General features: G+C 42.3%; 1 protein-coding gene across 2 annotated transcripts; it reads right to left on the bottom strand.

The window, feature by feature from the left end:
• Positions 1–5,925: 5,925 nt before the first annotated feature.
• LOC306704774 (protein phosphatase 1D-like) lies at positions 5,926–12,855 on the bottom strand. 2 transcript variants are annotated; one of them, XM_079171292.1, is made up of 7 exons: positions 12,233–12,855; positions 10,376–10,604; positions 10,037–10,161; positions 9,738–9,919; positions 9,359–9,586; positions 8,931–9,018; positions 7,935–8,062 (listed from the first exon to the last, which is right to left on the bottom strand). In XM_079171292.1, the coding sequence occupies exons 1-6, from the start codon at positions 12,738–12,740 to the stop codon at positions 8,935–8,937; spliced, it is 1,356 nt and encodes a 451-aa protein (XP_079027418.1). In that variant the 5' UTR covers positions 12,741–12,855; the 3' UTR covers positions 7,935–8,062; positions 8,931–8,934. The 2 variants fall into 2 exon arrangements, with proteins under 2 accessions (XP_079027417.1, XP_079027418.1); XM_079171291.1 differs by lacking the exon at positions 8,931–9,018 and having other exon boundaries at positions 5,926–8,062.
• Positions 12,856–15,086: the final 2,231 nt, after the last annotated feature.

Genomic DNA, 15,086 nt, shown 5'->3' with positions numbered 1-15,086 from the left:
ATACAACAGACAATAACAACATTTGTGTGATCACGTTCTCTCAGACACTGGTGGATTACTAACACCATCCTGACAACTCGACGTGCCAATCTGCTTTAAAGCCTTCCCCTTATGTGGATGAGGTGAAATAGATTTTTTTCAGGGTAACACACACACAAGCCACAGGACTTAAAGACAGCTAAGAATCTTAACCTCAACACACCTCTAAATCCAGCTCCAAAATGAGTGCTTACAATCGTAGGGCCCATCTCTCACTCTGATCACGGTAAGCTCATCGTCACGGCAGTTGTCTAAAATTGTATAAAAAGACAGACTTAAAGAACAGCGTAGACGTTCCTGCCGCGTCTTGGGGAACTGGAAAGCAGCCATAGTTTATTATTTACATCTGTGTTTGAGAAGTCCAAATGTCCAGTGTTAGAAGGTCCAAAGTGGCAGTTAACTTTGATACAAGTAGAATTGTGAAACGTAGTAAACTGAACCTATTTGATGTATCATTTCACATTTAAAATTGACCATTTCACAGATGATGGTTCTTCATAAAGTACTCTTAGCGGCCGCTATTCACTTTGCAGTCAGCCATAATGTGATGGGAGCAATAGTTAGTTGTAGTGGGCGACAGTGTCACCTGAACATTCTGGCTTAAAATTAAATGGATTTAATGATCAGCAGATAAACCTTCTCAAACAGTGTAATCGTTCCTGGAAAATGGAGTTACTTGAAGCAAGCCGTGTCTTGCTTTTAGGGTGTCTCATTTAAGAACGGCAAACCATCAGATTTTGACATTTGCTGCCTGCGAGGAATCCGTATTCCTAATTTTACATGCAGGAATCTTTAACAATGTTCATGGTGATTTCAGGATAAATTTGTCATTTGCGTTTGAAAAAAGACGGTTGCAACAGAAGATCAGTTTGCCCTACCAAATGAAGCTTCGATTAATCGCCACATAAGAAAATAGTAGTTCATGCAGCCATCCTGAACCATGAGCTGCTAAAAAGCATAACTGTCAGTCAGTGTTGAGCTTTACAAACAACTTTTAGTACGATGGACTAGTAGATTACTTAGCATTTTCTTTAGGAATGTATTTATTTTGTTTTGACTTTTGCCTTTATTTGATAGTAATAGTGACAGTCGGGAAAAAGGGAGAGAGGGAACAACATGCAGCAAAGGGCGGTCGGTCAGATTCAAACCCCGGTGTGCTCTACCGGGTGAGCGGGTCATCCCTCATTGGCATTTTCAACAAGATTGATTCACAGCCAACAGAGAGGGTGAGTGGAAATAATCACCACCCGAGCACTATATGGCATCATATTAATCATATTAACTCTAAATCTAGATGACCCAGTGGTTTTAGTGGTTCCCTTTGCCCACGTATGCTTATTTCATCCAGTCAAAAATAATGGTATTTTAAGGATTTAACTAACTCCATTGTGCTGGTTTGACCAAGATAATGAGTTGCAGAAGGTTAGTTATGAGAAGTGAGTGTGACTTAGCGGCTTCGTTTTTTTCTTTCCTCTTCATACCAGCATGAAGTAGCTGGATTTTATTTCACCTGTGTGAGAACCCTGTCGGAACCTAATAAAAGCCATTCCATCCCATAACGTCATAATTGTTCCTCTGCACTGGCTCTGTGCTGATTAGTTAACTGGTCAGTCTTTACTTATTTTTGTAGACTGTTGCAGTGCAGCTAGTGTTTTGAAAGCGCCTCGAAGCAATATGCTATTCACACTCGTCGTGTGAAAAGTGCTGCCAGTGCTGGACCCACTGAAAATCATCAGCCAACTCTGTAGCTCAGCTTTTAGCCACTTTTAGCTCATTGTTTTGCTAGCAGGCCTACACAGACTCCTTTTACCTCTGGCACTACCAACCTTATATAAAAAACCTCAGGCAGCAGGATAGCGAATGTTGTAGAAGTAGATAGAATGGTTTTCTAGGTATTTGTTTCCTGTTAGCTTTGTTGCACGTAAAGCGGGACAATTTACATCATAACCATAAATTTGGTGACAGCATGTACTAATACCCAGGATCATTTCACCCAGTTTCAACCTGATTAGCCAGAGCAATTGAAAACATCTGAATGTTCAAAAATAAGTAAGTAACCTAAATAACAAACATTTAAAAAAATCACCATGTAACATAAAATATAACATTAAAACAAACATTATGGTCCTTTTTGTTGGACATAGTGTGGATATTAAGTTCACTCCATGACACTTTCGCAGATTACGTTCACTCCATGCACATGTGCTGCAGTAGGCAGAGAAGAGTGACTTTGAGCTCCAGGCAATTTGGGTTGAGTGTCCCTGTGAGTTTTTGCCTTTGAGGAAGATAGTGACTAAGTGAGTGGACTGAGATATCAGGGCGAGAGAAAGAGGTTGCGGAGGGAGGCGCTGGACCATGATGAAGTGGAAAGGGAAGGTGATGATGTCTCTTTTAGGGGAGAAGGTGCAAGCCGTCTAAATGAGTGACTCTTGTCTGAAGTGCTAAGCGGGAACGTCCATGTGATCCTGGTCAACAGCACAGACCATCCGGTTCGGAGGCGTCAACACTGGAGCCAGACCTCATGACCTACCACAAAGGGAAGTCATTATGCTGCAACAAGCCCTCCTATTCAGCAACTATCGTCAACATCAGCCACTGCAATGAGCGTAACGAGAAACACTGATTCATCACAAGATGCATGTAAAAACCACACCAGTGCCCCAAAGTCGAGACGGAGAGTTATTATTACAACACAGGAAGGACATAAATAAAATAATAATGAAAGGAAGGTTGTGAGTTTAGGAAGGACCGATTCCAATCTTTTGCAAGAGTGAAATGCAGAAAGAATCATTTTTTATGATGAAAACAGCATTTGATAACAACCCTGCATGCCTTATTTGAGTCAGAGCAAGAGGAGAGAAAAGGAGGGCAAGTCACCTCCCATCATCCGGAGAAGTCTCCCTCCTCATAGCACTTACTCCAGAGCCTCCCAAGAGTGGCAGAGGGCAAGCCATTAAAGTCCTGCTGAAACACTACTGATACTGTCAGAAGGAGACAGGAGAGATGGAAAGAAACAAGTTAGGCGGGCTCCACCAAAGGCTGCGACTCTCACACGCTCAGTGAGTGAGTGTTAAGGTGCCAGATGAGCAGCGGTCTAATTTAAGAATCAAAATTTCATGGGACATTGATGCAAAGTATGAAGCGGCACATACATGTCGTGTGTATGTTGAATAGGTTACAAAGACAAGAAGGAAGCGTGAGGGGAGCAGTCAGAACAGGTGGGTGACAAGTAAGTAAGGCATTGGTCCACCACAAGCTCCAGTTTTCCCCTTAAATCTGTCTGTATCTGCTGCACCGTCTCAGTGAGAATGGTTTGGGTGATTAGATAATGAAAGGAAAATGTTTTTTTATTTGTTACATCTGGTTTCTTTAACATGGTTCTACAACACATCTGCACGTTGAAATGTTGTAGTTGAAAGTTGTAGTTATATGTAACTTAAAGCCAAATACGGCAATGTCTTAACCTAGAGACCCCCTTTGATCCAGACTTGAAATCTATTAGACCTATTAGATGAGAGCTTTGACAGACATTCGTGGTCCCCAGAGGATGTATCCACTGATGATCTTCTGATTTTTTTTCTCAAGCGCAACTATGACATTGATGTGTGTGGTTTTGAATGAAACGTCTCAATGATAAGTGCATGAAATCCACCATTTAAAGGTGCTCATTTTGAAATTCAGAGCATATGATTGAGGCATATCATCCACATGGCTCTCAACATGGGGATGGCTGAGGAGCAACTAGCAGCTAACGGTGCAAACAACGGCAACAGTAATAACAGTGTTAACCTGGGTGGGGAGTGCGTGTGCGACTGCACACTCCCCAGTGGGTCCACAAGGGTCGCGACACATGAGCGTCTGCACGGTCGCACCATCAGAAACGCCCCTTGTTGGGGGGTGCCTGTCCGTGCAGTGTGTGGAGTGTGACTAACACGCCTCACGACGCCATTACTCCACTGCTGTCATGAATATGGGGAAAAGAAAGGTGTTTCACATTTGGCAATGTGGCGTCAAAACTATATTTGCTCTCTTGAGTCCCCACTAGTTTGCAGTGATGATGCTTATTTGTATAGGAAATACGAGGAGGGGGAGTAGAGGGAGAGGTGGTGGACAATGATACGCTCCACTGGCTGATGCACAGTGACAGACTGTCTGCAGTAAGAGGGGAATGTTGCATGTTAGGCAGGTCAGCAGATGCTGGGCTGACAGTCAATGAAATATTCAAGTCAAGACACAATCATGGATCTGATGTCTGTAATGTCTCAGAAACAGACCCTGTGTAGAAAAAGAAGAAATGTGTTCCTAAAGTACATTATATGTCACAGGGACAAAAAAAAAAGACCAGGGATGTTACTTATTGACGTCAAGCTTTCAAGCCCACCTCACTGCAGGGTTGGAAAGGCTGAGGTAATCACATTAGCACTGGCCTCATTTCTTCCTCTTATGAAAGAGTAAAGTTTGAACATAATACAGCATACGTTGGAGTATCACAGGAGCTCCTTATGCTCACATAGGGTGGAAAATCGATAGAGATCCATTCTTTTTGACAAAACTGTGCTTTTGTACGTCAAAATGAATCACAAAAATAAAATAATGATCAGTTTATATATATTTACTTAACGTATGCAAAATAAAAGTACTCATTCTGCAGAATAGTAGACAATATCATTGTTTTACTATGAAACTGTTTATTTATTCTAAGAAATATGAAAATTCTTTCAACCCATGAAGGCACACTTGATCCTTCGATTTTCTTTTTGTATTAAATGTAGCCTACTTACTTACTTACATTTCACCACTGGTGGCAGTTAATAATAATAATAATACAAAATAAAGTAAAAAACATGTGTGGACTACAACTTGTAGCCCTCAGACATAATTTTCCATGACAAAATGTGAACTCTGCATGAACTGAAAGGAATCTCTATGTCTCCTACAACAGAAACTCAGATCTGCCCTGGAAAGCCTGGGATGCTGTATAATAAATGTGGGGTGTTTTACATTCACATTTATGGGGCTGTGTACAGACATTAAGGGCGGAGTGGCTGACGTCACCCACTCTAACATTCAGCTGTTCTGCTATACACCAACATTTCACACCTCTAAACCTCACAAATGTCACTTCATGATTAATACATTAAAACCAAGATATTTATTTTTCCTATTTTAAATGACCTAATAATATGACTTACAGTTTTTGAATTTTCTGACTCAATGCACCAAGAGAGCCCTTCAGCTCTCTCCTCGACTGTGATGTTATTTCACCTCCGAAAGAGACTTTTAAAAACCGCGGTTTCTCTGTCATGTTTTACTTCAGTTCATTCACACAAATGTCCACATCTTCAGCAAAGTCTTGGGTTGCTCAAAACGAAGATATTTCAGAAATACAACTTACCCTTTTTGACCGAGTGTCTTATTCGTGCAGCACTTTTTGTGCACTATCGCCAGTTATGGCAAACAATGACTTTTAGGCCCAGCATACAGCAACGCACAGGTGATTCTCATCAGCTGATTAGACCTCAATCAGCTTCTCCTGTGATAAGCCTACCGCTGTCAACACTGTAGTGTAAGAAGACATTCAAGAGACCAGTTACTGTAGAGACACAACTGTTTAATACACCACCGCCATCTACTGGAACATAACGCCGGTGCACCCCGCACAAGCATGAGCATCACCTGCCGCCTCTGTATTCAAGCTACACAGTAGCTGAAGAAAAAAAACACGGTTCCATTAACAAAGCTGACGAACAGGTTACTTTTCCTCGAAACAGAAACATGCTAGTCATTAATCATAGTCACGATAACGGCGCCACACACTGGGCTGGACGTCGTCGTTTGAGCAACATAGACACTGCAACAGACTCGTTTCAACGCCACCGATTTTGGAAAATGAGAACTTTATTACAACACACAGACACTGTATATCCAGTCACTTTCGACGCAATTAGCTTATAACAGTTAGTCCTGAAAACTGGTTGCAGTGGATATGAAGCCAGACACAAAGTATTGTCATTGTCAAAAAAAAACAAAAAAACACACACATGCCCATTAACATCCATTACCTCTGGACACTTCACAACAAACAAGAGCAGATCTCAGAGCATGCCAGACTCCTGAAAAGCCCAATCATTTTGCATAATAATGTACTGTACAAACTTCTATTGCATATTGACGTGCTGTACACAAATCAACAAACCGCTTTGTCAGCTTACCGTCCACCGGAGTGGGGACGGTAAGCTGACAAGCTGGGCCGCAGCCCGTACTCACATTTGAGATATCCTAGAGATTCTCACCCGTTAAAAAGAGTCCCAAATATGAAAACCTGTGAATAGCACCTCTGACTCATTTGTGCTAAGGCAACCATGACACTATTATGGAAAAAAAGAAGGTAAAACAAATCGGCTAAAAACAGTAATTGAGCTGCCATGTTGTTAACACAAGTTACAAACCCACGATGCACGCATTGAAACGGGCACTTCATTCGTACCATAAGGTGTTTTATGTGCAGATTAAAAAACAGGTTATGGGGGCAGATCTCTCACACACACACACACACACACACACACACACACACACACACACACACACACACACGGATACACACACAAGATATGAAAAAAATATGGAAAGGGCTTTTGGAATGCTGTTAGAAATAAACGTGTTGTGCAAAGAAAAGTCAAGGAGGAAGCAGACTCCAAACCTTCCAGTGAGGCACAGGTATTGATCAGCACCCAATACTTTATGGTCAGATCAAAAAATGGAGATGGATCTCTCCAGCAAAGAACCATCAAAGGGTCAGTTCACTACAATCACACATTATGTACATGGTTGGAGATACCACTAGGGAAAATGAGAGGATATATTCGGGTTTTTGTTTTTTCCTGATTTGGGTGAACAGACCCTTTAACGCCTCCTCACAAGCTATGCGTAAGATACACCAATTAGCTGAGTAGCAATTGTGATGATGACAGTACATAATTAGCCACCGGTAAACATGAAACAAGTAACAGATTTATAATCAACACCCTCATAAATACCTCAGACCATTGCTTTTCACATGTTTCCATTATTTTGCACACTACAGTATCACCACTGACAGGGGCTTCTATTGAACCCGATTAAATACAAAAAACAACAAAGGCATGGGAACACATTTCATGAAACAACTATTGACTCCACTGAAGGAGAGACTGGGATGTTATGGCATCAGACGAGTAAAATCTATTTAAAACAGTCAATTCATTCGATAGAAATCTAAACTGGAAGATTGCATGTGTCACTATTTTTGGTGAACTGCGATGTCATCTCAGATTGTAATGATCCACCATCAAAATACATCTTTTGGATATACTATACATACTCATACGTATGAAAATAGATTGAATGGATTTTTAAATTTCTGCAAAAAACACTCAACTTTAAAGAGGGGGCAGGAGGAAGAGCAAGAAGAAAAAAAGGTTAAAACGGCAACACATTTACAATCTCAAATTTCTCACATATTTACAAACAAAACAAAGACTTTTTGTATAAAAAGTATACATCTAGGAGTTGGCCCCGTGGCACACCTGATACCGATTATCCTTCTCGCCTCAGGGCAAAAAAAAACAAACAGTTTCTACGAGACAAGAATCAGCTGTGGTAGGATGCTGCTTTCCTCAGAGGCGCTCGTCTTTTGACCGGAATGTTCACTTTGTACATCGCTGTCCGGCGTCTCCCGGGGGAGACTTTTGCCGGAGGACCGGCCGAGCCGAGCCCTTGGTTCGGCGGCGGCGGGTGTGTGCGGAGAACGGCGAGACCTTTTAAAGGGAGGAGCGGGAGCAGCGCAGTCCATTTGGGTTGCGGAGTCCTGCTTTTCGAAATCATTCGCTGAACCGTCTGAGGGGGGCAGAGCGGCCCTCGCGGAGTCGGCGTCGGGTAGGAGCTGTGCGGCAGCACCGGAAGCTGCTTCGTGCAGCCCAAATGCCCGCCACAGAGCCGTGGAACTGTCTTTGACTGGGGAGGGAGCATCTGCAGCGTCGCTCCGCTGAAATAAAACAAATAACTTGTTAAGAGTACAGTACACATCTATTTATTTATGCAAATGAAATCATATTTTTGTCAAGAAATAAAACCACAACTTGCTATTCATCATTTGAAAATGAATAAAAAACACACAGATGGAAGCTGGTACAAATGGACAGAGACTAAACAATCGTTTGACACACAATACTGGATTAAGATGCGTTCAAATGGCTCTGCGTTAGGTTTTATGTGTGCTGCATGGCCGAGAGATAATGTGGATCACAGAGCATTCTCAGCGCTTCTCTGTCTATAGGAGCTATTTACTTATATAAAAAAAAAAATTCAAAAGGTCTTTTCAAAAGGTCTTATCCTCCCAAAGAAAATCCTTCTCCTCTGTAAGAGTTATGGACAAATCTAATCTTCAGATATTTTCTTTTATGAAAACTAGATGAGGGGTCAGAATTAGTTTTTGATTATTTTTATAATGTTACTGTCTTCTCACTTGGTAAATGAAGACTATAACGGCTGTGACATTCTGAATACTGTAAGAAGTGTTGGGACTGTGAATAAACCAGTGTATTGTCACGGTCTCCCTCTGCTGGATGAAGTGGGAACAAGGTTTAAGGGGACACTGGTGAAGTCATTTAATGCTTCGGAATTAATTATCTCACTTTCATTTCCAAACACTGGACAGCACATTTAAAATAAATAAGTGATCTACAGCCCTCTTATAGCAGTACAACGTCCATACCACAGTAATCAATACTCCCGAGCAGAGAGGACCAACCAGCTGTAAGGGAAGTTTGTCATGTTTGCCACCAGGTTCAACAATAGAGCATATGAATCATTTGGCTGGTCACATTTTTTTGTTTTTAGAACTGAGCAGTCACCTCACTACCATTCCAGACACGGCCATCCCTCATGTTCTTCTCCATATATCTCATCTTCTTCAAAAAACATGTCATCCTCATGCTCCTCCTGTTGGCCCCGAAAACAAAGAGTGATTTGTTGAAACCAACCGTCCACTGATAGAAGACTGCTGGTGTGACCTTAAGTCAACCGTCATTGGTGACTTCAAAACATTCAGATTTCCACTAGCGGCGACAGTATTTAAACAAAATGACAATAAAAAAATGGACTGGGATATATAACAAGGACAATACAGCGAATAGCAAACAACAACAAACACACACATACACACAAATATTCTGTAAATTCTTCCACTGTTTGGAAAACATATAATCTACAATATGTCCTTTCGATTTAAATCCTAATTAAAAATTACAAAAAGAGGCTGCAGCAAAGCCATGGCACTGACCTTTGGGACCACACACGTGTTATAAGTAGTTCCTGGGAAGGGAACGTGGTCCATTCCTGTAGACATGTCAACAACAATCTCGTCTCGATGCATCGGGATAGGGGGGCCGCCGCACTCCTGCAGGGCCAGGACGATCACGGTCGTGTTGTCCGCGCGGAGCATGCGCTCTTTCCAAAACAGCAGCGCTGTGCATCCCAGCCGGCGGGCGCAAGACATCCCCCTTGGTCCCTGGAAGCAAAGAGAAACAGCAGACGGAAAAGAGAGGAAATGATTTAATAAAATCCTGTAAATTCTAAAGCTTCCAGGCTCCGACAGCTGTGAAGATAAGTTACTGCTACCACTAAGATAAGACAAGGACTCGTTTTTTACAGTTACGTACCACCATTTTGTCGTGGCTGGAACACATATTGACGGCATTCTTGGGTGGCATCATGTTCCACAGCCCATCACTGCCGAGGATGATGTAGCGATGCCGTTTGGGGTCCAGGGTCATCACGGTGGTATCGGGCTCTGGAGAAACTACAAACTCTCCGCTGTAGAAGTCGTAGCTCCACAGGTCCCCTTTGAAAAGTTGACGACACGTTAGCATGATTTAAAGAAAAAGAAACACCTCTAACGAATGCACAGTATCGTTTTATGGGGACGCTAAACCCCCGGCGAGCGGGGTGTCACCCTTACCGAGGGATCGGGCCACAGCCAGGAAGGGGATCTGGTCAATGACCGTGCTCCTCCTCACCGGGCCGTTATGGGTCAGCCTGGGCCTCTTCCACACGACACGGTTCACCCCAGACTTTTTCATTACACTGCAGTTAAAAGAGAAACACAACACACGTCAAAACAAAAAAAAAAGGAAACGCTTTCAAGCTCGACAGGAAACGCAGCAACGTGTCAAGGAAAAGGGTCAAGAAGATATACGTGCCCTCAGTGGGATGGAATTTGGGCGTTTGACATGGCCCCCCGACCTTATTATACAACTCAATCTTAAATAGATGTCTGAGGTCGGGTTCACCAACTCACCTGCCACCCAGTCGTTCAATCCGTTCTCTTTCTTTGGGAAGTTCAGGTTTATGGTCTTGTGTTATTTCGAGTGCCTGGAGCGTGATGTCGGAGTCATTTTCCTGCACTCCGACCACGACCGCCGAATCCCCCACGTGGGCGACGTACATGTGGACCCCGCGGATCACAATCACGCTGGCTGTGGTGCCGGATGTACTGGGCAGGCCGGTGATGGTCTTTGGCCACTCCGCTGTGAGGGGGAGAAACATTAAGGTTTCTTAGATACAAGACATAAGTAACATTTTTAACAAAAGTTTCACTGGCAACAAGTAGTGAAGAGGGTACATCGGAGCCAAATGACGGTGGAAATACTGGACTGGTCTGATTTCCGGACTACATAAGAGGATTATGAATATTAGGAATAAGACAGTTAAGAAGCCTTTCCATCTGGCTTGGGAAGCTGTTGACATTGTCTTTAAAACAGTCCAACACAAAATACGTTAGCACACACACGTCAGCACATTAACTGACAGCTGCAAGCGAGTCTGGGCCGAACGGACACTTTCCCAGCAGCTATACAGCTCTAAGGGCAACCACAGGAAATTATACTGACGCTTACCGCATCAGCAACAGTCCAATACAGGTGAAACGACCGGTTTCTCATTTTCTCCACATTTACGCTCAAGGAGAACTGTTGAATTGATGAGAAACAAAGTGTAAACTCTATCCCCGTCACACGGCACTACTGATGAAGATACCAGTCTGCTCGCCACGGATCAGAGAGCTGTTGCATAAAACATGACGACCACGTAAGCCACGCTTACTCGAGCCTCAAATCTGGCTTATTTTGAGAAATTCTGTTTCATAAAGCAGGATTAAATAGGTTTGACCCATGTTGCCACAGAACCCACCCTGCTGTTGAGGCTTGTTTTTAGACTTGGTTTCAGCTCAGGCTTAACCAGCTTTACATTCTACTAACCAGACCGAGTCAAACAGCCTTTTATCCAAAATTCCAACCCCAGCAGTCCCTCCATCACTGCATGCAGTTCCTCCATCCTCGTGTCAGGACCGGTGTTTACCGGATATCTGCAACATGCTGCACAAGGTCCTCTTTGGTTTCGTCCGTTCTCACTTTAAAATGCAATCATTCAGCTCAGAGGTTGAACATGTGCCGCTCTGTGGCCCGCGAACGTAAAGGTTTGCTGTACTTCTACATTGTATTCATAGTGAACTTATGTGACCCAAGCTTCACGTCTGATGTCTGTGTGTTTCTGTTGATACTCATGAGGACTTTTGTTTTTTTTACAATGCTTTTTGGGAGCCTCTTCTTTATAGACCCCATTTTTTTAAATCAGTGCCACTTTTCTACAAACCCTTTCTGCAGAAATATGCAATATTATCCACAGTATTTCATTTTAGAGGAAAACACATTGTGCCTCTATTAGATTGATGAACAAAATACACATGCTCACCACCTAAATAAAAATAAAAAAGCATAGATTGGAACCTGATATAACCCCAAATAGAAAGAAAGTGTTTGTATCATGCACAAACCACACAACTACATGAAGCTATTTAGGTTCATTTTAACATGTCTTTCTTATCCGCTTATATATCTAATGCTGTGATGAAAGGATTCACCACAGCTGTATTGACCCTGCACGCCGTGTTGTGGTCAGATGACGGCTCACTGTGTGTTAATTAGTGATGGGATGGGCGTCAGAGGACCGGGGGCATCATCACACCAGCTGAGAAGGATGCCCCCGGCGTCGCTGCTCGAGCTGAGACGGCACGAATCGTGAGCAAATATAGGCGGCGATGAAACAGGCCCGTGAGGGGGAGAAAAAACACAAGTATGCTCCACTCTGGTCGACTTACGCAGCTCTTTCCACATCGCGTGGTGACAGGCGATGAAACCTTTCCTGAGAGCAGCGCACACTTCGCTGTGATCCTTCGACCAAAACCCCCGCTGCTTTTTTAATAAATCCCACAGATTGTCCCTCGCGAAGTGTGCCGCTTCTCGGCCCCCGTGGCCGTCGAAAACGGCGAAAAACGCCACAGACTTCCGAGTGTCGACTGCACGCTCTGCGACTTTTTGCTCCGGTGCCGGTGTGTCGCTGCCCTCCTCTGATAGACTCTCGACCCACATCGCAGAGGCTGGGCCAGACTCGGCAGCAACGTCGTGGTCGCGTGTCTCCGTTTCAGGCTGTTGTGCAGGTTCACTGCCTGCTCTCCCCGGTCCTCCATGTCCCTGCGACTTTGGATAATCTTCGACTGGCGACGGCGTCGGCTCGTACTCGATTCTTATCTCGACCACATCCTCCATGTATTTCCTCCCCCCTTGCTCGGAAAATGCACTCATACGAAATGTTATCCCCTCGTCCATGGCGGTGAACGCTGAATGGCAATGCTTTAAGCAATATAATGGCACATGGAGTTGCTAACTGTAGCGTGCAAGCTAGATTTTTGAACCGATTTTGCCGCGATTGTATGGCCGAAGGCTTCCTTCCTTTTTGTTTATCTTCTCCGAGACGTCCCGCTGTACGTACTGACGTCATGCTCTTTCCACCTATCAACGTTGCAGCTACGCATGGCACGCCAGACTATCGTGCTGCCTTTGCTGGCACTGCAAGAAATTTGAAATTTCAGGTAGAAATCACATTACAAGCTACAGACAGAGATGGGCAAAAATACATCAAAATGTATTTTGATACAAAATACCCCCAAATAAATGTATTACAACAAAATACAAAATACAAAATACTGGTGCCAGAAAATGTAACAAAATACATGTATTTTGTATTTAAAATATAAGAAATACTTTTTTCTAGATGTTCTGTTTTCTCACAATTTGGTATAGCAGAGCATTCAGGTTTGGCCTATATAATGTACACAAAGCTCTGGTGAACCCCACAAAAAGGAAGAACAGTCACAGAATGTCAATGTAACTAAGCAAAGCTATTGAAAGACAACAACTTGATTGATTATGTATATATATATTTTTATTAATGGGACTTAACAGCCCATAAACTTTGGCTTTGTATCAACAAGAAAATATTCATCACATATGACATACAAGCTCCCAATCTCCCTCTTCCTATAGCTAGCTACTCGACTGATAAGTTAACTTGCTAAACACTGGCTATGCACTAGCCTAGACAGCATAGCGTCATTAGCATGTTAGCATCGATCGCTAGCTTGATATTATAACCATCACCATGTATATACAATAGGCTATGTAGCCAGACCCAGCATAAGTTATACATCAAGCTAGTTGACATCTGTCACACTCAGATACAATATTTAACTTGACAGATAATCCGTTGAACTTGAAGATCTGAAGACTGAACTCGTGAACTGTTTTTTGATTAGTGGAGAAAGTATTTTGAGTATTTTAAATACAAAATTACTCCACTCTAAAGTATTTTGTTACAAATTACGTTAGATTTTGAATCGGCCCTATCAAATACAATTTACAAAATACTCAAAAGTAATTGAAATACATATTTCAAATACAAGTAATAGAAATACTGCCCATCTCTGATCATGTGCCATCTTAGGAATCACTTTCAGCGACACTTTTGATGGAAAAAAGGGAACTTGCTGATTGACAATTTTATCCAGAGCAGATGCTACCTTTCAAGCATGTTTCCTCACTTTTGAAGTGAACTAAGTGTGATTAATCAACATCATTTACATGAATTTGGCTGCTCAACTTTAAAATAAAAACTCCTGGGGGGGTTGAGGGTAATGTCACAGAAGTCCTACTAATAAAATGCACTGACTTCACAGATATCATTTCAAACTAAATTGAGAACGTGGTGACCTGTATGAAAAACAAACAGCTGTTGACTTGGTTTACTTTGTTTATGGGTCGTGTTAAATCTTCACCAGCAATGTGTTCTATAAACAGGCACTGATGTCGTGTGGAGGGAGGGAAGCCTGTCAAACCAATCTAATTTGTGACTATAATCACAGCTTCCTGTTACTGACTGAAATAAAGTCAGTTTGTATGTCGAAAAAAGGTAAAAAAAGTCAGTTCAGTATTTTGACAAATAAAATGATAGTATAGTATGTACAAAAATTGCAGTTTAGTATGTTAAAAAGCCATACATTAACCTGACAAACATTTTTTTGAATAAATAAAATAAAATAAATGCAAAGAATTTTGATTTAAATCAGGAACTAGTTGGACCAAAGAATGGATTCACATGATTAGCAGACACTTAAGGCCAGCTTTCTGTACTTCAATACTCTACTACTATTTACATTTGGCACCAAAAAGTATTGAAGTTCCCTACTCGGCCATAGTAACTCTCAACTTTGATCCATCAGCAGATTCAGCAGAAAAAGGGTACAAAGATGATGCTTAAAGATCAAGATCATGTGAAAGGGATCTCTCTGAGAACACAGAGCGGCAAGATGTGGGAGAGAGGATGTAAATGGGTGTGAGGGTGGGTTTTCTTTCTCATCTGTTATTCTACTGCTGGTCTATTAAAGTACTGTTATGCTTGTTGTAGGTGATGAGAGACAGAGTATTTGTTTCTTTGTTGTTTGTACATGAAGCTGTACTGAACATCAGTAACAAGCGTAGACTCTTTTATGACCAGTCTGGCTACAAATACAGCATTAGCATTAGCATTAGCATTAACATTACAGCCTGTGGTCAATTGGTCCTGATACTGTCCAGTAAGAAGTACTCAAATTACAGTGTGGAGTTCTCCTGTTAATA

This window comes from Pholis gunnellus (genome assembly GCF_910591455.1).
Source record: "Pholis gunnellus genome assembly, chromosome: 13".
NCBI classification, from domain to species: Eukaryota; Metazoa; Chordata; class Actinopteri; order Perciformes; family Pholidae; genus Pholis; species Pholis gunnellus.
Note: the sequence above shows the minus strand (reverse complement) of the source record. Positions and strands in the feature narration are given on the sequence as shown.